The 27,865-nt window shown below is 43.8% G+C and overlaps 1 protein-coding gene across 3 annotated transcripts; it reads left to right on the top strand.

Annotated features, from left to right (window-relative positions):
• The first annotated feature begins 9,697 nt into the window (after nt 1-9,697).
• Nucleotides 9,698-25,079, top strand: map3k7 (mitogen-activated protein kinase kinase kinase 7). Of its 3 annotated transcripts, XM_067241317.1 has the most exons (18): nt 9,698-9,890; nt 10,513-10,651; nt 10,991-11,101; nt 11,216-11,281; nt 11,396-11,441; nt 11,865-12,003; nt 12,901-13,029; nt 14,164-14,288; nt 14,687-14,817; nt 15,074-15,155; nt 15,756-15,874; nt 16,084-16,234; nt 17,246-17,326; nt 19,727-19,794; nt 20,558-20,660; nt 21,386-21,447; nt 21,855-21,970; nt 22,603-25,079. In XM_067241317.1, the coding sequence occupies exons 2-18, from the start codon at nt 10,565-10,567 to the stop codon at nt 22,781-22,783; spliced, it is 1,797 nt and encodes a 598-aa protein (XP_067097418.1). In that variant the 5' UTR covers nt 9,698-9,890; nt 10,513-10,564; the 3' UTR covers nt 22,784-25,079. The 3 variants fall into 3 exon arrangements, with proteins under 3 accessions (XP_067097418.1, XP_067097419.1, XP_067097420.1); XM_067241318.1 differs by lacking the exon at nt 17,246-17,326; XM_067241319.1 differs by lacking the exons at nt 9,698-9,890; nt 10,513-10,651; nt 10,991-11,101; ... (8 more) ...; nt 16,084-16,234; nt 17,246-17,326 and adding an exon at nt 19,260-19,274.
• Nucleotides 25,080-27,865: the final 2,786 nt, after the last annotated feature.

Here is a 27,865-nt window from a genome sequence, read left to right as displayed (position 1 = left end):
CTTTTCCCCCACAGTACATTCTATAACTCCTGGGCCCACATTCAATTTGGATAAACTTCTTGACTGCACAATTTCCTTTCAGTCAACTCAGACATTAATCAGCTATTCACATGAGGGTCACCTATTGAATGAGGGACCTTCACATGAAGGAGGAGAACACGAAGTCCTCCCTATATCTGCAGGATTGTATACGGCATGCCATGTAGGCTGAGCTGAATAGATCTGGTTGAAGAGTGACAGCGCCAAGCAGAGGAGCACTTTTGCCTCACACTCAATTACTGTGAATTCATTTGGGTGAGATGAAGGAAGTCTAATCAGTCTCGCAGGATCTCCTGTGGATCCTTCTCGGTTCACAACAGCAACATCTGCTCCCACTACCACGTTCGGCACTTTCTAGCTTTAGCAAGTCGGAAGGAGAAACGCTCTCCCTGCCCTATTTTCCTTTGCGTCAAAACAGTATGTAATTATGTTGAAAGGAAGTCCCACTTTTAGAAAGGAGGCAGTTGTTTGTTGCTGTGCTCGCAGACCCAGATGCTCTGGTGATGTTTTGTAAAACTTCCCAACTACCAACCAGCAGAACGACTCTGAAGGAAATGCTGTAAATAAAAAGCTGGTGAATGCTGTATTAGACGTTTTACCGAGCCATACATGAAATTCAGAAACATAATCTGAAAGACAAATAATTCAAGGACCAAAATATAGATTGTGGGCGTCTTAATTACTCAGACATGTTCTCAGGGCGGAAAGAATTGGTTTACTTAAACAACCAATAAAAACAAACAGAAAACAGGACTTAATGTGTTGGAAAGCGAGCCCAGCAGTTTACACAGCATGTGAAAGAATGTAGGCTTGGCTGTAAAACATTCGTTATTGTCCACAGAGCTGCTAGAGTAGCAGGCTGTTTACTGATGCTACTCTTAGATAAACATGTCAACACTGGCTACAGTATATAGTTCTGCTCTAGGAACAGCACAAGCAGTTCCGCTCCTCAAACTGAAGTAGCATGGGAACATTGGACATACTACTAAAAAGTAACACACATAAGTTTACACTACAAACTATTCTGGCAGAAATGGCTAAGGTTTATCTACCTACTGTAGCTGTTACCCAGTTCCTTCTGGCCCCAGCCCTCTGCATCGCCTCTCCTCCCAGCCTCACCCTGATATGTGTCCTGTAAGCGCGACATGAACTAATACACAAATTAACCGAAATTCAATAACATTATAGCAATTTACTATAGCACTGCATTCACGGTTTTTCATAATCTTCTAACTCAAAGTTTAGTTTGAGTTAGAGTAAGTAACTTACCCAAAAACGTTTTGTTCAGGTATTAATTCACAAAATAAATATGAAGATGTTCTCACTAGTTATGTGTAGTCAATAATGTATATTTTCCATGGTACAGTATAAAGTGTTTTCAAAGGCCTAGACCTTGGGAACTCACTTCAAATGCCTACAGTACATTGTCACATTCATATCTTATGTCATATCATATCTTATGTCATAAAAAAGTGTCATTTCAAGCATTGTTGTTGTTGTGCTGACAGATTGAAAGGATAGATCCTTGTAGTCTTGGTCTTCCAGAATTACCACAGATAGGAGAGTACCTTTTCGCCAGAAAAGTTGGGCAATCATCCTGTGTTGGTCCATGTTATTTTTCACATAGATAGTGTTTTGATTGCCTGTGGGGAAAATAGTATTATTTACTAAAAAATTGCCCTGCTTGATTCCCATTGGGGGAACTTGTAAGCTCAGACTAAACATCTCTCCGGTCCCCTGCTCTTGGCGTCCTCTACACCACTTCCACTGTCAGGTGAGGCTCCATTTTCTCCGACAGTGTAGCACTCATTGGTGAAACAGCGGTCTTTACAGCTAAAGAACTGCAGCTCCAACACCTCTCAAACAGATGGTTATGTCAAAGAGCTATCTGGGAGTGCTCAAACACTACAGGGGCTTAACTACATGCCTCTTCAAATGAGCTCTTCATAGCAGGATGAACTGGAATTCACAGGTGCAGGCTTCGTATGGATGACCATTAGTGAGAGAAAAAAATACATGGTCAAAAATAAGTTCTGCTTTCAAGTGTATATTGCCCGGCAACAGACAGTTAGCTTTCCATTCTGATTGCTCATGGATTCCATCAGAGCAACCTTTGTAATCACCCAGTAGAGAGATGTGTAGCCATGTTGGCTGATTACACTTGGTGTGGGAATGTTACAGAGTGCTGGAGGATAGCAGGTGTGAGATGAGTCACATTGCAAACCTGGAAAAAAAAAGATGAAGATCAGCAACACACAAATGGAGATACAAAAAACGAGAGAAGAACAAAAAGAATCATCTTGAGCAAGAAAACAAAGAGAAAGATGCAAAGTCACTTGCTTTCTGCTTGTCAGAGGTTTAGCCATTATCAGTAATTCCATCATGTCAGTAGTCAATTTCAAGAAACCAGAGACCAGGAAAACACTCCTCCTCCTTAGCATTGCACTCAGACAAATCAAATGGTAATTAATTCCTAATATGTGTTAGAAATAGCCTAATTGCCTCATGTGCCCACTGCTCTTAGCCACCAGTCGCTTGTAAAGGAGGATGATTGAACCATTAATGATGCTGTACAGTGCACTGTAGTAACTTGGCACAGCCCATCCAGTATTCCTTAATTAAAATCCTGTGTACAGTATGCCATTATTATTGCTGCTGAGAGAGTCATGGCTCATCTGCTCCCACTGGGAGCTTGGGATCATGACAGCATGGCCACGTTTCCCTACTGTCACCCTGAAGAGAGAATACTGGTGATAAAGACTACAAAAGACGAAGATCATTCAAAACCTCTCTTCTCCACGAGGTTTACAATTTTTAGCTTACCGGTGTATGATATATCTTTCCTAGATGTCAGATATATGACAGTTGTTGGCCAACCCTTTGCCTGTCAAGGTAATTGTTTCCCCTTGTCGGATATTCCTCAATTGTTTGCTGTACCCGACTTATGTGCCTCCACCATTGTCTAATACATCCAAGTCAAGATTCACAGATCTCATTATCTTATTATGCCCATCATCTCTGCACACAATATCGGTGGCCCATGGAGAATGATAAGAGGACAAAATAGATAATATTATTCATGAGGATTTGCTGCCCTCTGAACTACATCATTTATGAGAGAAAAGGGATACCCGCTCTTGATGGTGCACTTCAATGGACATCAGAAATCTTCTACGATGATTGTCCTAATCTAATGCATGCAGTTTTCGGAGATCCGCTCATCGTGATGGCCTTAGAGCTGTCATTGGTGTTCTCATTAAAGATGAACAGGATTGAGGGTATGGTGTCGTACACAGGTTTCCCCTTCGGTCTTTGCCAAGTGAATCCAAGGCTGCTTTTGTGATCCTTTCATGTCCCCCGGACCAAAGTCTGGAGAGAACAAACCGGCTCCATCTCTCTCACTGTCCCTGTCATTCCCTTTTGTGGCTGAATAATGAAAAGTGTCTTCGCACTGTGAAATTAGAGATCTAACAAACAAAGTAGCCAGGTTTTTTTGGGGCACTATCTTCACCAGCCTGAAAGGATAAACAAAGAGAGGATTTTTATTTTTTTTAAGAACTGAACAGCAGTGTTCTCAGCAATATTTGATCTAATATCCTGTTTGAGATTCAGTTTCAGACCATCATGCTATTTACTTTATACACACAGAGACCATTGAAACTCTCATCTCTTTCTCTCTCTCGGTTCTCTCCTTTAATGAGTCACATTCAGATTCATGTTGATGTTCTTTATGGTAAGGAATATGAAACTGCTTGTCGTTGTACACAGATGTGGCATTTTTCAGTTGCTAAACCACTGACTACATTTCTCAAAATGAGCCCCAGAACCATTAGAGGAAATGTTTCCTGTGCCCAGCTCCGGTGGGCCTGCACTGTGTCTGGAGCTGTGTGACAAGTCGAGAGGCACTGGACCAGCGACCTATGAGCCACACTCATGTGGGCACCTGTATGCCACATCACATAAAAGCTAAAGAGAGAATAATTGGATGCAGACAATCTAACTCTGAATTAAGATGGGCCACAGCTAATTGCAAATTACTAGTGGCTGTTTCTAGACTGCATTGGTCGTAATGATTCCTGGATTTGAGAGCTTAGCAACAGATATTGAGAGACAGATATTTTTATTGGACCCCGGAGCAAATGAGGAAACATTCAGGCAGCCACCTGCTTTGCTGAATCACCCCCATGCCTTTCCGGTCTGTGACACACAAAGGAAATATCCTACTGTACTAACCAACATCAATTACAAATGTGATGACATTGTGACAACACTTGTCATTTCCAATGGTTACTGTGAAAGGCGTCTACAGACCTTTGTGGGTTATCTGCACACATTTACATAAATCCAAATGTAATTGACATCCTGAGGTAAATATGAAGTTCATGCGTCAGAGTTTCTTGTCACTTAAGATTTAATTGAATCAGGAAACAAAGTTCCTGTGCTTTGTCTCGGCAGGAGAGAACTGCATGGGTCATGCTCTGCTGGGACAAGAATCCATCTGGGATAATTGACATTTATTCTATCTGAGCAGTAGGGCGTTAGCGAATGCTGATGGAGGACCATATTGTTTCAGTGGAGTGTGGAGAAGTCTAGGGAGTCAGGTGGCTGAGCAGTGAGGGAAGCGGGCTAGTAATCCGAAGGTTGCCAGTTCGATTCCCGGTCATGCAAACTGACATTGTGTCCTTGGGCAAGGCACTTCACTCTACTTGCCTCGGGGGGAATGTCCCTGTACTTACTATAAGTCGCTCTGGATAAGAGCGTCTGCTAAATGACTAAATGTAAATGTAAGTCTGTCTTCTGCTGTGTATGTGTGTGTGTTGGTGTGTGTGTGGGGGGGTGCTGGTCTAGAGAGAGGGGTGGGGGAGAGAGTAAGAGCAAGAGAGAGAGAGACACTTTGGGCTCTTGGGACCATGACCTTGCAACCACATTGGTTGCTTTGTCTAATCGAATGCAAAAAAAAGGCTTTTCGACCATATGACTGTTTCCACCTCCAGAAAACAAACTTGAGGATCTACTTGAGCAGCAATGAGATGGCTGAACGCTCGGAATCAATTAGTTCTTTACCAGGTTCACAAACCTGGGAATGACGGAAAGTCTAGTAAATTCAGTTTCCATTAATATATTTGTTTTATATTTCAATGATAACCCATTTTTGCAAATAAGGGAACTGTTTTTTGAATTGCAGACCAGACAAGAAATGAAAGATAATTGTATTCAATATAGTATGTTCTTTGAAGTTCAGAATATTTTATTTTACTGAATAGAAGGCAGTTCCAGGTTAAAGGCAGACCATCTAGCATGGGTATCAGTGAATCCATATGGGGGTTAATGAGAAACGGGGAAACCAAAGAGATGCTATTTGACCTGAGAACACGGGGTACTTCAACAGTAACAAAGGATAGATCAGAATACTTAGTCTGTTTGGTTGATGCACGTCTATCACAGGAAAGTCTTTCACAATGTTTTAACTGGGGGTTGTTTATCTATCGTTGGCAAATTGACACTTTTGCAACAAACAAAACAAAACAAGGCCTGATACTTTCTCTTAAAACAGCTGATTTATGGTTTTTACATGGGGGAAACAAGATGTGTCCATCTGGCCACAGGGAATTCTGCATCTTGGTGGAGCTGGAAAATATGCAATTCTGAACTTGGCTTTAGGCCTCCATGCAGGCAGCAGCTATATGTGACCTCTGCTTGACAGTTTTGCTGATGTGCCTGCTGAGGTTGGCATGTATAAATGGATCTCAATTTCCTTTATTAATTTCACGTCACTATAAATTTGTTTCTAAGTGGACCTGCCCCAGCATTCCAGCTTACTGCAGTACAGGAGGAAGTGGCTCCGTCATTTTCACTCACGTAAGAATTTACGTAAGATTTTCTAAATGACATTGCCAGTATTTACTTTTGACCTCAAGGAATACGATCTGAAAATAAGTGACAGTATCTGAGCAGGTTTAAAATCACAAAAGTTCAATCTCTTTCACACAGTATATGACTTTACAAAACCAGACCCACAATTCCCACAGTGTTTTGGAGTTGTGTCATGACCATCTGGGTTCAAACACACAGGCAAGGCCTACCAGCCAGTCTTAGCGTCAGGGTAAACTTTACATAGACCTTACCTCCTATTCCTTCTGTTTGCAAAACAAACAGAAACTGATCTCAGAATAGACACCCACGTGACTGCCTCTGGCTTATATATTCTTCCTGCCAGAGCTGGTAATCCAAAGCAGAGCAGGGGAATAACTTTATCTGAGATGTGATGGCATCTGTCTCTCAGGCTGCAGACTCCTCATTACAGGCAGTTTCTTTGACTGGTTGTTCAGACATCAGCTGTCACAGTTCATCAGCCATGCCAAGGTATGGGCGAGATAAACAGCTGCCACAAGGCTCCTGTACAGCACTGGAACTGCAGAGAGACAAACTCTGTGACCCATCAATGCAGAACTGCTCTCAACATAAATTATCATTCTCTAGCAATACATCCCACGTTTTCAATGGATCAAAAGTGGAGGAAAATACTAGGTACACTACTATAGGGTGTGTGTTCTTGTAGAGGTGACGGGAGGGGAGGTTTAAAGATGACCAGCAGGTAAGGAGACCTTGCTATTCGACCGTGTCCTTCTCCCTGACCTGGCCGTGATCGTATTCGGACAACCTGAAACAGCACCTGTCGTCTTTCCCTGCTCTTCCTTCAGCATGGAGGGCCCTCCGCCCCGCCCTGCCCTGCTCTGAACACCTCCCAGTGATCCCAGAGCACATTCCAGGGCCACGGAGAGGAAAAGCCGCAGATTTTCTCAGACGCGGGCGTTAAAGTCAGTGGTCAGGCAGGGAGCTGGCGCTGAGGGATGGTCTTAATCCCTCCAAATCCCTAGAAGCTTGTGTACCTGACCCAATGGCACTGAAAAGAAATTAGTTCCCGCTTGGCAAGGATTTCTTATGGAGGTTCTAACTTAGCAGTGAGCTGATCTAAGACTATACTTTTCTTGCTTATTTTTTTTATCACCCGTGTCAGGAGTTGTGCTGGTACTGGGAAGAATCATCACAAACAAAAAATGTCCTTGATCCCTGTCTAACCTCCTTGTGGAGATGGGACCACTCTGTTCCTCTGTAGTCTAACTGTGACACTGTCGGGTTTTCTCAAGGTTATGGCCATTACCTTATCCCTGTCTCCCAGACCTACTGAAGTAAAACACTGAAATGTTGTTTCCTTTAGAGAGTGCTTTGACACAGATTAAACACACTGTCTTTATCACATCCATTTTGCTTTACCTGGATGGATGGTTACATAGTACCGAAAATAACAAAGTTGTTTGGAAAGGAACCCAAAATAACTTTCTCATGAAAGAAATAGTCAGTCTATCTTTTAGCAAAAATAAAATAAAATTGCAATTTTGGAAATGCATGGCTAACATCGTCTTGATAATTTCTCTTTTTTCATAATCCGAATCTCATCAAAAATTACTGTAAGGCTATGTAGTGTATGAGTCAGGAAAACATAAAATACTTTCAAACAACGCACCCCACAGAGGTAATGAGTACCGTGTTTCCATTATGATGTATGTAACCTAAATGATCCCACCACTGGCTCCAAATACAATGAATGTTTACTGAGATCGTTCCTGTGGGAAATCTAGACTGCGACGCTTGACGATGTCCATGGGTCTGAAATCTGTTTAAACATGATTTATCCTCTTTGAAATCAGATATAAGTACTCCAGACTAAATGTAGGGAACAAGAAAAGAAAATAAGCAAAGTATTTCTCAAAGACCAGTGCAAGGCACTGATATCCACCAGGCATGCTCCCTCAAAACAGCTGATAAGGGCGATTTTCAGACTCGGATTCTGGGCATTTCTAAGTTTGTCAAACATAGTAACAGATTGTACAGAGAATGTTCTCCCAACATAATTTTCTGTTATATTTACATAACCTTTTTTCCCTCATTTTTCTTGAAATTGTAATTTATCTGATTTGGTGGTACAGATTACATCTCAAGTAAAAAGGATGGTCACATCTTTCTCATTGAAAATGAATTATCCCGATGTGTGAAAGTATAAACAATTAAACTTCCGTCAGGGACACACCTCTCGGGTAGATTATAGAACATTTCCAAAAAGGCGGTGTCACTGTTACGTCAGAACGAAAAGGTCAGAAGCTCTTCTCAGTTGTACCCTCTCAAACCTGAGCTGAGAAACTATCACAGGGGAGAGACCGTGGAGGTCTTAACAGTGGGATCTGCTCAGGCTGTGTACGACGCCAGCATGGCGAGGAAAAAGGGATACTGTGCCAGTCCCTTAGCCCACACACTCTCAACCACTTATCAAGAGGGATGTATCTAAGACCGTGAGGAACAATCTGCAAAGGTCATTCTCAGCTGGTCCCCTCGCTCAGCAGTCAATCTATGCAGACGAACACCAGCCTCCAACTGTGCGAGAGGAGAAGCACTTTGTCACCTGGCGACCAGGAGGCCGAACCAGTCTGATTCAAATCGGCTCCGTGAAGTAGAATGTAGACCACTCAAATAACAGACTATGGAGACCTGTATTACCTATCAATATGGGACCCTTTATTCCTAGGACCTTAAATATTCCTCCCTGTAATAGTCCCATTGGCAATGGCCCTATGGCTTCCATTCAGGTGAGCTTCTTTGACTCACGGTGCTATTCTAGTGGGTGTTCAGGACCAGCAGGCTGGGTATAGAGCACCTCAGACTAATACTAATTAGCCTGTGGGATTATTTTTCAGATGATTTATTTAGTCTGTCAAATAAATTCAGCGTAAATGAATGGAGCATTTAGATAAAGTTAAAATGATTTAGCAAAATGACGCATTCAAGTCCCCAGTGTGTGCGGTGTTTACTTGTCAGTGAGCTGCGTAGGGAGTTGCTCTACTTATGGAAAATGATTCGTGGGGATATTTGCAAAGAGGTGTTTTTTTTCACCACTCTAATTAAACAATGTAAGTCTTATTGAGGACATAGATATTCATAATGCCAACCTCGAGAACTGGATGTCACCTTAAAGCCATAAACAAAAGATGAATGTTAGTCAGCTGCGATAGTGTTATGTAATCAATCTTGTGACTTATTTGAGGAAACCGATTATTTCCACCATAAGAGAGTGCTGACACAGACATAAAGATATTAATGAACGTATTATAATTGTGTGAGATCTATTCACATGACCAAATGCTTGAAGTAGCCTATGCCTGGTTGGTTTCTCATAATGGGAAAATCAAAGGCCGGGGAGGGAATCCTGCTGTTGGAAGTGCACCAGCATCACCCTGTGGTTTTAAAAGACCATTACACACAAACACACACACACACACACACACACACAGATAAAGCAACTGCATAATAGCATAAATATCTGCTTCCCAGGTTCCTATTGTGCAATTACCATATCCTCACAGGTCTTCTCAGTGTGTGGGGTAGAGGAAAACACCAAACAAATTAAACTAAATAGGACCCATGCATCTCATAAACCGACGGCCATTACCACACCTGAGCATATGGTTGATAGTTAAGAGACTTAGTGTAATAAACTTTGACTAGATCGAGCACAAGGCTGGTGCCACTAGCGGTGGGAGAAGGAAGACACCTCACTTCCTGAGCGCTGCTGCAGTCACAGTACACTGCCTGGGGAAAACTGAAGTGTTCCTAGCCATATAGCACTAGCTATCATGGAAGCGGAGTCGTCATAAAGTTATGCCTGGCAGTCAGAGGATTAGAAAGGGACACTTTTAATAAGACTCTATTGTTATCGCTTCTGTACGTTTGTGTAGAGAAAACCACTCCATGTCTCGTACCATCATTGCGCATGTGGAGTTCACAGATTGCGGAGACGGGTTAGTAGCTCGCGCTACTTACTAACGTTAGCAAAGCTACATTAGCTCGCTAGTTGGCTAGCGCCTAGCGGCCTTGTGAAGCTGGCACTAGCTGTCAGTCGGGAAGCTATTCACTGAGTCGGCGAGCAAAGCAAGCTAGCAAAGTATCAACAAACATTTATTAATAGTTCTAACTAAAATGGCAGATAGCTAGTCAACTCTTTGCTGTGGGGGCCAAGTTATTTAGCTAGCTAGTCAACGTTAATCTGGCACGCCAGCGACTTGTGAAATAGCTTGCTAGCTGAATGTTGTTGTGTTGTTTGCTAAGCTATCTATCTTACTAGGCTAGCTATATTAGCAAGAAACCTGTAGCAAAACTAACTTAACACTTGACTGTCTTAAATGCTAACTAGCTAATAAGATGCTAAATCACCTATCTATTTAGTTAGCGGGCCCGTTATATTGAAACTTGTCTGTTGCCAAGTTTAAGTCAGCTGGAATTATACTAGCGAGCTAAATAAAAGTGGGATAGAGCAGGTATGCAGTAGTAGTAGCTTCAGTATAAATGCGTGTGCATGCGTTAACTTGCTAACTAGCTTGTTAACGAGCCAACTAGACGCTAACTTATTTGTTTTGCTTTCAGAGTCTTTTTTATTAGCCAATGAGAAGTTAACCAGCTAGCTAGCAGGCTAGCAATGTCATTGCCATCTGCCGATATGCTCGAAACTCCACCTGGTTATCCCTTTGAAGAAATAGAGTATGCGGACATTGAAGTTGAAGAGGTAAGTAACTCAGAGATGTACATACTGCTTGCCCTCTGACAGCTGTGAGTTATGTGTGAATTTAAGTTACCATCTTGCTTCAGTCCGACATCATAAGGATGCATGGTAACTTACTGCACAGTAGTTTTGTAAATAAACAGCCAGATCGATCCTTTTTTAAGGCCACGGGGAAAGCACCCTGAATAATAAAATGTCTAGATAAGAAGTAGGCCTATTCTACATATTCTAATGCCAACAACATACACCGCTAATGCATGCTTCCATGTCGCTGATAGCGTGGAAGCACGATACAGACGTCCTTTTCTGTCATTCTAAAACTATCTACATTTTCCTTTTCAGGTGGTTGGCAGAGGCGCCTTTGGTGTCGTCTGCAAGGCCAAATGGAAAGGCAAAGACGTTGCGATCAAGACCATAGAGAGTGAATCTGAAAGGAAGGCCTTCATAGTGGAGGTATGGTTATTTTATGAGAATGGGAACTAAACAGCAGGCAGCAACAATAAACATTCCCTTGAACCAGACTAGTCTATTCAGTGAAATCTGTCTTTTCTCTCCCATCCACTGCAGCTGAGACAACTTTCTCGAGTGAATCACCAAAACATTGTGAAGTTGTACGGCTCTTGCAATAATCCGGTAAGAAATGAAGCACGGGTGATTATCTTAGCTATTCACTTGTTGCTTGTATCCAGACTCTTGAAGTCTGCTGCCAGATACAGTTTTCAGTCTGGTCCCTTTTGCCCTGTGTAGGTCTGCCTGGTGATGGAATATGCTGAAGGGGGGTCTTTGTATAATGGTGAGTTTGGCCTTACACTGCTGGGCAGGGTACACAGTGGGATTTACATTGCATGGAGGATGCAATAGACTCCTTTTATGTCAATGTCTAGTTAACAACAATTTTCAAAATCTGATTTTTATTTATTTATTCTTGTCCACTCCCTGCACTTAAACCTGCTATAAAAAAATAATAGAAACACTAGCAGGTAGTAGCATTGCTACGAGTATTATAATAGGTTGCTAGGTAACGGAAGCTAACTAAAACTAGCTAGCTTCCGTTTTGGAAAAATAACTCACTCTGGTGGAAGCGTCGGTAATATTTAGAACTCACTCCTTAAAAGGTTAAGAGGCGTGCTGTACTCTGCACATGTGTGTTTTCAGGTATGTGGAAGTGTGTGTTTGTGTGTATTTGAGACGTTGTGACTATGTTTTCTGCCCACAGTGCTGCATGGTGCAGAGCCCCTCCCCTATTACACTGCCTCCCATGCCATGAGCTGGTGCTTCCAGTGTTCGCAGGGGGTCGCATATCTCCATGGCATGAAACCAAAAGCTCTCATTCACAGGGACCTCAAGCCACCCAAGTATGCTCCTCCTCGACACTCGTCTCTTGTTTGTTTTTCTTGTTTATCACAGACAAAGTGCTAAAGGTCTTAGCCTGTAGCATGATTGATGTTGTTGCTACATTGCTGTTAGAAAGACCTTGTAACCCAAATTAGCAGGATATTCACCCCCCCTACTTTATCCCTCCTTTTGTTTCCCTCGTATTTTTGTTTTATTTTGTGTTGAGAATGGAGGCCTGTTTTATATCGTGCTACCGAGGCTGTTGGAGGTTATTTATTGGGCTCGGACAGAAACAAGTTCTTGGCAGGACACTGTGGGAATGACCAGCTGGTCCATTTCCTAGAGACCTGGCCAGGAGTTCTTGGGAAGAACTGGGTCATGCTACCAGGCCCAGACCACCCGTCAACACTCGGCCGTTCAAAAACTGCCCCCCAGTGTTTGTGCTCTGTGTGTGCTGCAGACATCTTTATGTGTCCTGCTCTTCTTGCAGAGAGCTCCTATGTACATTATATACAAGATTGTCTACGGGGTCAGATGGCTGAGCGGTTAGGGAATCGTCCTAGTAATCAGAAGGTTGCCGGTTCGATTCCCGGCCATGCAAAATGACGTTGTGTCCTTGGGCAAGGCACTTCACCCTACTTGCCTAGGGGGAATGTCCCTGTACTTACTGTAAGTCGCTCTGGATAAGAGCGTCTGATAAAAATGCCTAAATGTATACCTTTGCTGAGGAGCTGTACAGCCCCCAACAGGAAAAAAGAGCCACACAACTTCCACTTTGCTTCACTAATGAAGAATGTTTACAGTGAAGTTGTGATGTTTCTGAGTAACCTCTTTATGTAGGTCTACACTGCCTTCATTTATTGAATACTTTGTGAAGTAAACCCTCTAAAGCCATGTGTTTCTTTTTCTGTGTACAGCCTGCTGCTTGTTGCGGGCGGCACCGTGCTAAAGATATGTGACTTTGGGACCGCTTGCGACATTCAGACCCACATGACTAACAACAAAGGAAGTGCAGCGTGGATGGCCCCTGAGGTGTTTGAAGGCAAGTATGAGCACCACAGCGAGGGTTTGAAACGCAGCCAGGGAAGTCTGCAGGAGACAGACTCAGAAATGACCAATCACAATGCCTCGCTGAACAGCAAGTGTTAACACAGCAAACATGGCGGGTGGTAGCAAATAAGCAATGCAACTTCAAAAGAAGTTAGAACTATAAATTATTGTATGTCCCGTGTGTGTCCCTTCACAACTCGGGGGTTCTTAGGTCAAGTTCAGCCAGTTGTGATTAAATTTAACCACCGTATAGAGATTTATGCTTGTCTGATGGGAGGACCCATCTGTTTTTATAGGAGATCTTTTAACACTTCCTCTTCTCTTTCGCCACCACCTCAATCATAGAAACACACCCTAACATAGAAACACTCCCTAACATAGAAACACTCCCTAACATGGAAACACTCCTTAACATGGAAACACTCCTTAACATGGAAACACTCCTTAACATGGAAACACCGTTTCACAATCTCTCTGCTAATTCATGGAACTTTTTTTTTGTTAGTGTGTTCAACATTCATCTATTCTTTTATGATAATCTTTATGTTCTCTGTTTATTGCTAAGATTAACTGAAATACGTATATGGTTTGCCTGTGAGATGTAGGCGTGTTGTTTTTCAGCCCACCAACAGCAACGTTGTTTGGTTTTAAAAACGTGTTCAGAGACATGTTCTCGTGAAGGGGTCAAAGGGAAACATTAGTTAAGAGAGAGTCATTATCTTGTTTGTTGGGGGAGTAACATGACTCCTATGCAATTAAACATCTCACATTTGGCCCGAGAATGAACTCCTCAAAGCTAATTTGCATCTCTTGGAAATGTTATCAAAAGGCCGCAGCACAGCAACTTTTAAGTATTTATGAGAAGCACTTTAATTCGGCAGTAATAGGCCTCGGTAATTACGCATCTCAGGAGCTGTCCTCATTCCAATTAGAGCCCTGTTTTCATCATGGCTTCTGTGAAGGTACAGACATGATAAAGACTCTGGTGCTTTACTGAGCACATCTCCCCATGCCTGCCATGGGGAATTATGTCCCTCAGTCAATCACACGTTGTTTTTAGTTTTTTTCCTCCCCCTCCCCCTTTTGAAGACCTTGAGTGATTCTGTATGTTCCTCTGTGCTTCCAGGCAGCAATTACAGTGAGAAGTGTGATGTGTTCAGCTGGGGCATCATTCTCTGGGAGGTGATCACTCGCAGGAAGCCTTTTGATGAGATCGGAGGTCCGGCCTTTCGCATCATGTGGGCCGTGCATAACGGTGAGTCTGGGAGGAGGGTACTGCTGGGGGGGGGGTTCAACGTTGTGCTGACATGTCAATCACACCCTGCCTGCCCTGGGAGACCTGCTGGGAGATTAAATGAGTTTAGAGGCTGACGGGGAAGAACAATTAAAAGACACATTCACCTGCGTAGCGCCATTCTGCTCCATCACTCTGAGAGTGATGGAGCAGAATGATGATGGGACGCCCGGTCCACCCCCGGGGACCGAGCGCAGCGGTCTTCATCCTCACACGTCACCATCCCTCCTGCCGACAAGCTTTTATTCACACCGGCTCTCGTGCTGCGGTGGGCGAAGCCATACAGCAGGGTTGTTGTTCTAGAGTTTTGGCGTGACTTACAAAGTTCTTTTCGACTTTTCTCCAATGTCTGTGTTCAGGCACCCGCCCGCCTCTCATCAAGAATCTGCCGAAAGCCATCGAGAGCCTGATGACTCGCTGCTGGTCCAAAGACCCCTCCCAGCGGCCCTCCATGGAGGAGATAGTCAAGATCATGACTCACCTCATGAGGGTAATGTTGCACCCCCGACACGCTCACCATCAGGGGTGAATGCCACCAGTACTGTTCATAATGGGCTCTTCTCAGAATACGGCTTTCTGCTGTCACATGCTGTTTTAGTAATCCCATATTGAGACTGTTTTGTTCCAGGTAGACCGAATTTTACAGCAGTGCAGTAAACAACCTCACTTGGTCCTAAAGTGTGTTGTCCTGATGGACAGCTCTGGATAAGAGCGTCTGCTAAATGACTAAATGTCCTCTTCCACAGTACTTCCCAGGTTCTGATGAGCCCCTGCAGTACCCCTACCAGTACTCAGACGATGGGCAGAGCAACTCGGCCACAAGCACAGGTACATAGTGCCAGCAGTCCTCTAGACGGGCGCAAAACAATACTTGTCATCGTCAGACGTCTGTTTTACAGCACCGTGGAGTTACGATGGCTAAATGACTAATCCCTGTTAGGGATGCGCATAAACTTTTTTTTTTTTATGACAGATGACCGACGCTCGTTAACTATGGTGTTCCGACAAGTTAAAACATTTTGAATGGACGACTGTCCGTAAAAAAATAAATGCCAATATAACAACTACAAAAATTCCCATAAGGGGTTGATTTTAGCAGCATAAACAGATTAACAAAACGAAAATGCATTGAATCCGAGACGCTGGCTGTACCTACATGATTGGCGGCTATTAACAACACAGAAGTACAATAACAGTTATTTAGCTGCTGCTCAACAACGAAAACGGAGACTGCCAAAGCAGCAGAAAGTCGCTAGTCTTCATTTGTCGCTAGGACTTTTTTGTCACTAGTAAAGGTGAAAAGTTGCTAAATCTAGCGACATTGTTTCTAAATTGGCAACACTGTTTGACCGATAGTATTAACTGGTGAACATTAGTATTTTCTGTTGATGGTTGATATGAGAATCTCTAATCTCCGTGGTGTTGCAGGATCCTATGTTGATTACACTTGCACCGGCACGAGCAACAGAAGTGACGCAAACATGGAGCATGGTGACTCTCAAGGGAGCAACGACACCATCAAGATTCCTTTTCAGTTCAAACCAAAGGTGAGGCCCACCCAGCTCTTGTGGATAAGCTAAAACAATGTTTCAATGTCCAGAACCAATTGGCCAATCGTAACATTTGAGACAAATCTACAAAAATTATAGTTTTTCCTACCAAATAACTTCACAAAGCGTGATATACAACCATGGAAAAGAGCAGCGCCCCAACTGAGATTGTGTAGCGAGGTTTATATGTGTGACTGTGCTCACAGGTAGACCCCTTGCGGCCTAGTCTGCCTCTGTCCAGAGGGAGCAGTGTGGAGAGCCTGTCAGGACGCCCCCAGTGCCTCCCCTCGTCAGACAGCAAGAGAATGAGTGCCGACCTGTCAGAGCTGGAGCACAGGATGCCCTTTGCTTCTACAGGTAACGTCAGAAACCACACCTGCACACCTCAGTATGCACACCACAGCCGGGGAACAGCACTTTCACGCAAACAGTAAGTGACTCACAAACGGCTCAAGAGGACGCACACACATTCACACCATGTGCTCCTCTTGTTAAACTCCTCCTATTAATCTCTTGATCCGCGTCGAATTCGTGCTATTCCAGTGAGCGTCTCAAAGCTGTGGCGTTCTGACAGACATCAGAACAGCCCTGCCTGTTGTGGGGTGTAGGACAGTCACACACAGTACTGTTTCAGCGTCTACTGAGTCGTGCTTGATCCAGGCGTAGCTCTCGTCAGGGAGAATCTGCAGTCCTCTCAAGTCCCATTTCCTCTGCTTTCATCACTCCAAGGTTATGCCTCTTCATATAAGGGCTTCATATGCCCCTCCCACAAGGGACTGATTCCTAGCCAACATGCCAATCAGACCCTCAGTCTCCAAGATCTAAGGCTTCAAGTATGAATGTATAGTGTTCGGCAACATTGTCATGTCTAAATGATGCCACTAAAGCTTTCAAGCACCGTTTTAAGTTTTTCTTTTCTCTTTTATTTGACTTCATTACCTTGAGTATTTTTGTCATTTCGTCTCCTTGATGTTTTGTGTAAACAGTGCCACTCAAGAACAAAGAACAAAAATTCAAAAGCCAAATAAAACACGTGAAATACCATGAATATATATATATATACTGTATGTGTTAGAGCTTGGTGACGCCTGTCGTGTCTGCTGAGATTTCACTGTGCCATGTTTCAAGCAGCCTGTCGCTGTCAGCCCCCCCCCCCCCCCCCCCTTCACAGGTCCTGGCATGGACAGGGCTGCATGCCGCCGCTGTATGTGCTCTGCATGCATGTTAGAGCCAGCGCGAGAGCTTTGTCTTTTCGTCCACATGTCCGCCCTCCTCCTCCCCCCCCCCCCCCCAGGCTTGCCTCCCTCCCGGCCCTGTGTAGTGTGCATGCCTGTGTACGGAGCTCTGTGTGTGTGTGTGTTTTTGCAGCACGCCCCCCGTATAAACGAGGCCACCGTAAAACGGCATCGTTTGGCACCATTCTGGATGTCCCCAAGATCGTCGTAACAGGTATCAGTGCGGAACTCACCCCTGCCTCCTGGTCCCCGGGTGAACAGTAGCTGGCTTGACTCTATTTAGCAGGTTGCTCTGCTTTGGCACGGCCCTCTAGTGTCTGTTACTCCAGGTCACACTTAGCACACACTTTGAAATCTGTATTGAAAAGAATAATACCGTTTTCCCGATCTACCTTTCTCTCCTACTGTTTTAATGAGGGATAAACCTGGAGAAACAGACACCAAGTTCTGTTTTCATCTTTGTTCGTTGTGGTTTGGATAGTTGATTAAGGGCTATGAGTTAACGTGGATGCTGTCTTATCTGGCTTTCACCCTTTACCATCAAAATGCTAAATTGGTGCCTCTTCAATTCCTACGCAATCTACCACGAAAACATATTCAACCCATGTCTGTCTCATGTCACCTCTGCTTGAAAGACGCAGTGTTGATTTAGGTCATAGAAGGTTATCTAATCAGGGAATCAGAGGGAACTGTGATAAAATGTATAACTCATGGTCTTGCCTGGCTGCAAATCATCAGGAGAGAAATACCGCAAATGTATTTGAGCCGCTAAGTCCTTGCCTTTCATTCTTAGAGGACATTGTGAAAGCTTGGCACACAGTTTTTTTTCTCCTTTCTTTCTTTACATCCATTAACTTTGTAAAAGTCACTTTGATTAATTTCACTCGCATTGAGGGTCAAAGCTATTATTACCAGCGTAGATAGGGATGAAAGAATCGGGGACATCGCTGGATATCACTAAAAAGGTCCTCTGTTTGGAAGTAAGAGCTGAGGGAGGCATGTTGAATGAGCGCCTAATTAAACGCCCTGACTAAGGGCCTCGTCTGACGCAAGCTGTTATTAAAGGTATGACATGCTGCATGTGCACACCTGCATGTCAGTCATTTCTAATGTTCATTTTTTTCCCCGTCTCCATTTTTAGTCTCCTATCTAATTAGGACGGTATGATGTTCCAGATCAGCATTCCATTACTCATTTATCTAACAGAGTATGACTTCAGCTTTATTTATTTTAATAGATCATAGCTAACTTTTAGATCACCTTATTCAATACCAGCAAAGCATTTGTACTGAGACATGACAGTATCTAAAGGGGACCAATCACTGTTAAAATTGGCTTATATCTAAATTTACTCGTAAAGTTTTTTAATGGTTGTTTGTCTGCTTGTATAGTGTGTTAGTGCCTGTTTTGTTTGTCTTGTGTACCTTTTAATTAAATTATCCTTCGGTGTACTATACCATCCAACTATTTCCCCTAACTGTTAGGAATTATATTCTAAGAATAATGGGTCTTCTGCGGTTCTACAATTGTCATATACATTCCAGAAGTTGACATGTTTTGGTGTAGTTGTGTGAGATTGACAGCAGTGAGTGCTGGCAGGGTGAGGAGACCACACAGACAAGTCCCAGCAGGTGTTAAATCTTGATACTCTGACAGGAAGACGTGGCTGTGAAGACCTTGTTTTCTCGCTCAGATGGAACCTTCTGCCATTTCTAATGCAAACAAATCTCAAAGTGCTACAGTTAAGATTATAAAAAAGGTAAAACATCAATATAAAATACAATTAGATAATTACAACTCATAAGATCTGGTAAGAAGAAATGTTTTTAGTCCTTTAAAAAAAAAAAAGTCTCAGTGGTTTGAGGTGCCCTCAGATGGTCGGGGAGGGAATTCCAGATCCGTGGAGCGGCAGAACACAAAGCCCGGTCACTCATGGTGCTGAGCTTGGTCCTGAGGTGATGAATGAGTGGAAGTATAGTGGGGAAGAGCCTTCCTGTACTTCCCAGGACCCCTTACTTATTGGCTTTGTCTCTCGTCACAGTGTACTAACCCTGAAATAGTTCCCCCTCAAGCACAGCTCCCCCCCCCCCCCCCCCCCCCCACTCAAACAAGCAGATCTGCACAAAACACATGTGACGCTAGCCATCGTAGCTATTTCCGTGGTAAGTGTGGTCTGCAGTGGTGTGTGTATGTTTGTGTGTTGTGCTGTGTTTGTGTGAGGTAGGAGGCTCGTGCGATGGTCACGTTACCACCATGCCAGAGCACATGTTGACAGGCCGGTGAGTCGGGGGTTAAAACTGTGCAGCTGTCCTCTGTGCTGCCCTGGGTCCCCCTCTTCTACCGCCAGACACACATGTCCCCTGGAACTGTCTCATGCTGTTTTCTCTTCTGTCTCTCTCCTCTCTCTTTGTCACTCTCTCCCTCTGTCTCTCTCTTCCTCTCTGTCTCTCTCCTCTCTCTTTGTCTCTCTCCCTCTGTCTCTCTCTCCCCTCTCTCCCTCTGTCTCTCTCTCCCTCTCTCTCTCTCTCTCTCTCTCTCTCTCTCTCTCTCTCTCTCCCTCTCTCCCTCTGTCTCTCTCTCTCTCTGTCTCTCTCTCTCTCTCCATCCTCGACAGCCACCTGTGAGCAGCAGAGACGAAGGTCTGTGCAGGACCTCTCAGCCATCTGCTCAGAGTCCGGTCAGGTAAGTCTTCAACAGGACCGCTACTCTGGTGCCTTTTGCTGAAGCAGAAAAAAAAAAAAAAAAATCATGTTTCTGTAGAAAGTGTTTTGGTTTTTCCCATTTTGTGTAATTTTAGTGGCATCGAACAGTTTGTACCCAGCGTGTGCGAGTTGCTTTGTGTTTTTGAGTGAAGATCCTGACGTGTTGTTGTGCCTCTGGGGTCTTGAAGCTGTTGTGAGGAATATACGCCGACAGCACGTATCGTCAGGTAGAACCGTGTGGGATTTCTCAGTGTTAGAAAGATGATGTTCCACGTATAGGAGCCGAAGTTCTCCCCTTGTGGACAGCCGTCACATGAACCTCCTGTCAGAGTTCCCTCCTCTGTGTTCTGCAGCGTGTGTTTGTGTGTTGAAAGGCCCCGTGTCTCCCGGTACCCACGTGGCAATTCACACCTAGCTTGGGGAACATTTACATAATTTTTAACACCGAGTGTGGAACAACACTGAGTTTGAAGAAAGCTTTTAAGCAAACTATATCTGAAGTGAACTCAGGAATATATAATAGTTGTTTATAATCTCCTCAGACTAATCCAAGTTTTGTATGTCTCTCTCAGTAAGGAGGAAGAACCATACACCAGCTTGGTCCTTCTGATGTTACGTAGCATTGTAGCACAGACTGAGAGACATTTGTTTCGATCTGAAAACAACCAAGTCAAGACCCAACCCTTTGAATAGGCCCTGATCGGCTGCTCCTGGTGATTGACAGTGTTGCTGTCCTCTTACAGGGGAGCAGGAACAGCAGCAGATCGTCAAGTCCCAGTGTGAGGATGATGCCTCCCGACAAAACCAACAGCCGAGGATATGGCTTCTCTCCTGACGACCCCTCAGGTAAACCCACCAGTATCACACACACAGTACACCTGATGTAAACCCACCAGTATCACACACACGGTACACCTGATGACCCCTCAAGTGAACACACCAGTATCACACACACACACACAGTACACCAGAGATGGCAAAAGTACACACAACTTATTAGGGGGAAAAATTCTAAAAAGGTTTTTTTCAAAACTTGAAAAGGTAATTAAAAATAAGATCAACCTTTCAAGAAAAATAACTATCCAACAGTATTATCTACTTGACTGAGTTATTTAATCAGCATTTAGTATCTTTTGATAACCATTTTGCTTGAGTCATTAATATGCTACACAACTACTCCAGTTGCTGTTTGGGAGACAAGCTGGGAAGATCAAAGGAAGGTTAAATGTTACAACCAGTTTGAGGGAAATGAAGTCAGCCTCTGCAATCAGTTGTGTCACTTCCACAGTGGAGGCCGTAACGGCATCAGTGTCATTGTAGATGGGGGCGTAAATCACTTGGAGTAGCCCTGCAGACATGATGTAATCCTCATCAATGATTTAAGGTACTGAGCTGCTGTCGCCTAGAGAGGAGAAAGGGGGGCGGGGGGGCGAGAGAGATGTGCAGGGACTATTTCTGTTGAAGGACTTCTGGTAGCTATTGATAACCATGCCCACTGGACACAGCTTCCATCGTGCCTGGGTTTCTGCTGTCAGAGGAAAAACAAACAAGCTTCCTCTCTCCCTGTCCAGATACCAATGGCTCCGACAACTCCATTCCCATGGCATATCTGACCCTGGATCACCAGCTGCAGGTAGGGATCCCATAACTCCCCAGAGCCCCTGCCTGTCTCTCCTGATCGGTGTCTCTGGAGCACACACACACACACTGCCGGGTCACAGGCCTGCTGTGCCCGCTCATGTCTTCTGAACACTGCTGGTCTGTATTGGTAATTAACTTGTAGCTGTGTTTCCACTGATGTTGGTTCGACACTTTAGACTTTGTTCCCCTCCAGGACACACCTCAATAAAGTTAGGGATGACTATTTTTCCAATTGAGAAAATCTAAAAAGCAGACTGTCTTTTATAAATACACTTTGACAAAAGCCAGGAGACATTTAGTGAAGCTCAGACAATTCCAATAGTGGATATAAATACATGTGTAAGTGGGTCTTACTTGGCTTCTAAATCACTTAATATCCCCATGCATGGTTATTTCTAGCCCCTCGCTCCTTGTCCCAACTCCAAAGAGTCCATGGCTGTTTTTGAGCAGCACTGCAAAATGGCCCAAGAATACCTGAAAGTGCAAACCGAGATCGCCTTGCTGATCCAGAGGAAGTAAGTGTACAGATCTCTCCTCACACACTTCCATTTACATTTATGCATTTAGCAGACGCTTTTATCCAAAGCGACTACATCTCCACTTTAGAGATTTAGATTATTTGACGTACGTTTAACCAAAAAAGTAGGATTTTTTTGTACCTGTTTAGTTTTTTGTAATGACAGCTTCTCACTGCTCAAAGTGCAGTTTGCCTCACAAGTGTTGTTGAATGTCCCATCTGTGCCTCTGAGAGAACGTCCTCCCCATGGTAATTATGGGATGTACACAACTTCATACCTGAGCAACATCTGATGTGAAAAAAAGCATTTAAACCTGGGCCCACAAGCATTTAGAAGGCAACTGACTATGGAAGACAAATCCAAGTCAAACAGCCTCCTTGAGCTCTGGAAGTAGGGCGGCGTGGAACAGTTGACTGTTTGACTAACAGCTCTTGTATTTATAGCCTGCGACTTGAGTGAGGAGTCCACCGTGTCTGTGGATTCAGCGTTTTCACACTAGCTGTGTGATTCCTGCCTGTGGGCGGCCCTCTCTTTGTCTCGTTTCAAACACGTCTGTCTCTCCCCGTCGACTTGCTCATTTGTGTTGTTGGTTCCTGTGCTGATGTCACTGCCCTCTGCTTGGTGTAAAGGAAAGAACTGATCGCAGAACTGGACCAAGATGAAAAGGACCAGCAGAACACGTCCCGTCTGGTGCAGGAGCACAAGAAGCTCCTGGAGGAGAACAAGAGTCTGTCCACGTTCTACCAGCAGTGTAAAAAACAGCTGGAACTGATCCGGGCCCAGCAACAGAAGAAACAGGGTACCTCATGATGGTCTGGATTTACCCCACCCCCCGAGCCCAGTGTCCTGCTTCAGAGACTCATGGACTGGCTCCATGTCACCACCCCCACACCCCTTTTCACTGCTCTCCTGGTTCACGTATAGACTAGTCTAGAAAGTACCCCCCCCCACACACACACACACACACCTAAGAAGGATCTCCCCCGGGCCACCCACCCGGTCCTGGGCACAGGTGCCCCCTGTCCTACAGGCTCCTGGCAGACCTTTGGTACCCCCGTACTGGAAAGAGACCCGTGTTTCTCTGTGTTCCTGCATGTTGCATCACACATCCACAGCAAAGAACGCTCAATTGGGCTACCCCACCACCAGAGTCTCTCCGCCCCAACATTTGCACATCTTCACAGCTGAATATTGTCCGCAGACCAAAACAATCAAATATCTACCCTTAACGAGCGGGTGATTTGGGGTGGTCATCCAGAGCCTTCCAGAGCCGTGAGGACAGCGGGTAGAGGGATGGTTGTGAGGAAAAGCCATGAAGCATCCAAGGGGGCTGGTGGTCCACAAGCCAGGAGGAAAAGGTGTGACTGTATGTAGTGTGTTTGTATGTGTCGCTCTCATAACCCCCAGGCTTCCTGGTCAGAGTGGGGCCCCATCCCAACACAAGCCCTGGGACCTAGCCCGAGGCCTGTACACTAGACAGGTATGAGGTCACTTTAACTGTGTAACGTGGTCTTGGACCTAACTTCCCCTTCGATTGGTTGTGCTGCAATGTTTTTAATCCAACCTACTTTGGTTCCTCAGAAGTGCCCAGGGGTTGGTTTTGGGAAGGGGCTATCGGTGTGATGTTTCTCTTCACTGAATGGCCCTCGTTAGCCTGACCTCGTCATCAGAGGACATCAAGGATGTCCTTGAGAATGTGAATGCCCAGATGGTTTTTAGATGACAGTGTGAAATATGTGCACCATTTCATGTTTTTAAAACTTGAGTTGAATCTGTGTCCGGCTTATGTTCGATTACAAAGTTCAACCTGTGTTTTTTATCCATTTATGCAAAAAAAATAAAAAAGAATCCAAATTTGGATTTGAAATACTATCTACATAGTATGTAGATACATCCATACAATGATGTGTCTACATACATCCATACATCCTTGGACGTAGATATCTCCTCTCCCTATTTGTTGGGGTCAGCATGACCCCTTAGAAAGACCACCAACTTCCCTTGTTGAAACTGAGCGTATTTGATGTGGGCTTGTGTTTTATTTGTTTATATGCAGGATGTATTTTAGATATGCCTTCTACATCAATTACATGGTGGGGGAAACGTGATGGTCCGGTGTGGAAACAGTAGCGTATTACAGGCACCTCCACAATTACAGTCATAAGCTGTGTGGGGCCTTTAGTACCTCCAGCAGCACGCAGCCTCAGCCTTGCTTCTGCTTCAGAGCCTGGTGAGGGAACACCACATTTACAGACCCTCCATTTTTATCATGACTTCAGTATTTGTTGGTGATGTTTTGTCTTTTTTTATTAAGTAGTTGAATTTGTATGATATTTAAGCTATCCTTTTTTTCCATTAGGAATTATACTTTTATTTGGTATGGCAATGCAGATATATACAAGAAAGAGAGGCCTATCCCTCCATATATATTTTGTTTGTTTTTTAGTTCACATGTTGCCTTAGAATTTGATTGCTTGCATTTTAAGTCCATGACATGTTTTTTCTGTGTTGTTGGAGAAAAGGAAACAAATAGTTTCACTTGCGCCTCATGTAATGTAGGACTGTCAGTGGGGAAGGATGTTTAGACTGTGTTTTGGAGGGATTCGCTTATTCCTCAGGTCGCCCCTCAGAGCAGAATGTCTGGTCAAATGAATGATGTCATTACACTTCTGAGGTAATCCTGGTGTAATCCATGACGGCCTTTCTCAGTGGACTGGACGGTTCTCTTTAGCTGTAGCAGAACAGACAGAAGAACAGCCCTCTTCACTACTAAAAGTAAGGATTGGATATGGTCTTACTTTGAATGCAGTTCCCAAGTTTTTTCTTCTTTTTTTTTCTTTCACCAGACCTGCCACAGTCCCTCTCATGTTTTGCACAATCATATATGGTTTTACTGGTCACACGTATAGTAACTTACAACTAAAGTTTCTTACTTTTACATTGTTAAAAGTAGACAGCTTTATTCTGAATGTTCATTTACAGAATCTATCCCCCTTTTTCACTCTTAATTCTTTTGAGATGTTTTCTGATGCATCTTAAACTTTTGGGATCATGTATGTGGCAGAAAAGAAGGCGTCATGAAATAAATTGAACAGTGAGAAGTTCAGTTGCCCTTGTCTCTGTGTTTTGTATTGCCAGTTAGGTGGGTTGAGATTGTGTCTCTCATTATGACAATGTTTTAAATCATCACAGCGATTACACTACCCCAATACACACCCCACAAGCTGCACTAACAGTATAGTGAAGCACTTCCTTGTGAAGATCCTCCTATGTTAGTGTCATGCCATCATTTGACCAGGAGATGGCGTACAAGATACAGACACTCATGTCTAAGAACTAAGAGTTGTTTTCACAGACAAAGGACCTATGCTTTGTCAGTGTATCAGAAGGATCTAACCGGTTCCTGATTGTGTCATGATTCTGGTTAAACAAGTTTATTGATCATCTTAACTGTTCTTTTGATTGATGTAGTACAGTAATAAGGTCAATTACACAAACCCTTGGGTCAATTTTTTATAGTATGATGTCACTATCTAACATGTATCATGTATAAAAATGTAAAAATTCTTTCTCAGTTTAACCGATATGTTTGCATTCTGGATCTCTGTAGAATGTCTTTGAAGTTACCAGCCAGAATGGAACACCAGTGAATCATCGCATATAAGGAGAAATGATGTCATGTCCTGTTCTGGCCAGGTACAGTGCTCTGGCTTGCCCTTGTTAAACTGTTGAGCAGGAGTTGGTATAAGGGAACTGAGCATATTGTTGCCAGCCCAATTCTGTGCTATTTTGTGCTAAGGAGGATGTTCTCTTCTAGCAGAGAGGAAATTGAAGCTGAAGGTTTATATATGTGAAACAAGGCAGACATTGTCTGTGGCAGTTACATACATGTAAAAAAAAAAAAGGTTTTAAACGTTGGCGAGTCTCACGTTTGTTCAGGCAAACTATTCAAGTAAAATGTCTCTCGTTTATGGCTATTATATCTTAGTTTACCTTATACAGTGCAAAACTTCTCTTGAACACTAAATGACCTCCTTGCCCTCACACAGACGGCGGGTTACACAGTCACGGAGGAGACGCGTGTATTTTGTGTCAATAATCGAAAATGTTGTGTTGTCTGTGACAGTTGTGTGTTTTTTGTTGGCCGTGATTGGACGTTTGATTCCTAGGGGAGGATATTGAATAACGATATTCTCTTGTGAGGGTTATGTCTGAAGTCATTTCTCGTGTGGGGAAATGACTGGCTTGAATTGAAGTCAGTGTGGAGCCAGCCACATTCTGCTGTGCTCTTCCTGAAAGGGGAAGTTGAAGTTGCACTTGAAATGTGCCTTCGATTTTTATCTATTGCGTGGTAGCCATGGAAACTGGATGACATAAATAGGCTAGAAACTGTAGAGAGATGTTGCAGTTTTTAATAATGGACGAAATTTAGGTCATAATATCTTGTATGTTGGGGCTATAAATTGCTCTGTGTGCTAGATACGTATTCCATTAATCTGTATGATTCCCTGGTCGGTCTTCAAAGAGCCTGTGGGCTATTATTTAAGAACTTAGTGAGTTTTCCGTTATTGAGTAGAAGTCATTACACTAGTCCTCTTCCAACAATGTGCACTTTGTGGATTATCTGCGAGTCTTCTTTGTGACAGTTTTAGTCAAATGTAGATCTTAAACCTGGCCGCTTTTTCTTGAAATGAAAACGTTTTTCAGGATTCCCCTTGGCTATAGGAGGCTTTCTATTCTCCAAGAATAGTTCAGTCTGCTTGTTATTTTGTTTTAAGAGAAGGATAAAGTCATCAGGTAACATCTGAAAATCTTATATAAAACATCTAGTGATGGAAACGTTGATTTTCTTTTTCTGTTTTCAATTACTCCTCCTTCCACTGAGTCACAGTTAAAAGCGAAACACCCTTTTTTTATGCTATCATTTTCAAACATTTAACGCCGGTGTAAATGTACACTGATGGGAAAAGGGCAATGCTCTTAGTGTGCTTCCACAGGACGCTCTTGTGAAGGATTCCATTTCCAGGTCAGTTGAGGTTGACGAGTTGCTGCCGCCCACACTGAAAGAACCTGCACGGTGTTCGAGCCGTCAAATGCAACGTTTTCTGTTCCATCCAGAATTTGCTGTAATCGAGTTGAGTTGGTTCCTGCTTGCCGAGGTAACACCTGTCACCTATGTGCTATGTAATAAACAGATGTTTCTCCGGTTCAGACGGCGACAGATTGGCTGCGGTGAGTTGGAGGCGAGGTGTTTTTGTGCTTGACATGAGAGCTACAAATCACATCGTCTCCCTAGATGCTCCTTAGTTTGGGCCCTGGGGGAGAAAAGACTTCTGTCAGTAGCTTCCACATTCAACACAACTATAGCCAGATTAAAAACGTGTACTGTGGTATTGCATTGTGTGTGTGTGTGTGTGTGTGTGTGTGTGTGTGTGTGTGTGTGTGTGTGTGTGTGTGTGTGTGTGTGTGTGTGTGTGTGTGTGTGTGTGTGTGTGTGTGTGTGTGTGTGTGTGTGTGTGTGTGTGTGTGTGTGTGTGTGTGTGTGTGTGTGTGTGTGTGTGTGTGTGTGTGTGTGTGTGTGTGTGTGTGTGTGTGTGTGTGTGTGTGTGTGTGTGTGTGTGTGTGTGTGTGTGTGTGTGTGTGTGTGTGTGTGTGTGTGTGTGTGTGTGTGTGTGTGTGTGTGTGTGTGTGTGTGTGTGTGTGTGTGTGTGTGTGTGTGTGTGTGTGTGTGTGTGTGTGTGTGTGTGTGTGTGTGTGTGTGTGTGTGTGTGTGTGTGTGTGTGTGTGTGATATGAGAGAGAATAAAAAGCTGAAGCACTGACTTGTGAGGGACAGGACGACAGCCTGTTATTACAGCCCATGTGACTGACATCGTGTGGGCGAAAGGTAATT

Source organism: Osmerus mordax, chromosome 8 (assembly GCF_038355195.1).
Source record: "Osmerus mordax isolate fOsmMor3 chromosome 8, fOsmMor3.pri, whole genome shotgun sequence".
In the NCBI taxonomy this organism is placed as follows: Eukaryota; Metazoa; Chordata; class Actinopteri; order Osmeriformes; family Osmeridae; genus Osmerus; species Osmerus mordax.
Note: the sequence above shows the minus strand (reverse complement) of the source record. Positions and strands in the feature narration are given on the sequence as shown.

Excerpts from the sequence above, each read along its gene's own strand:
- map3k7 (XM_067241317.1), top strand. The coding sequence starts at position 10,565 with ATGTCATTGCCATCTGCCGATATGCTCGAAACTCCACCTGGTTATCCC. Across the intron at positions 11,102-11,215 it reads GGAAGGCCTTCATAGTGGAG|CTGAGACAACTTTCTCGAGT; the intron begins GTATGGTTATTT and ends CATCCACTGCAG. Across the intron at positions 11,282-11,395 it reads ACGGCTCTTGCAATAATCCG|GTCTGCCTGGTGATGGAATA; the intron begins GTAAGAAATGAA and ends TGCCCTGTGTAG.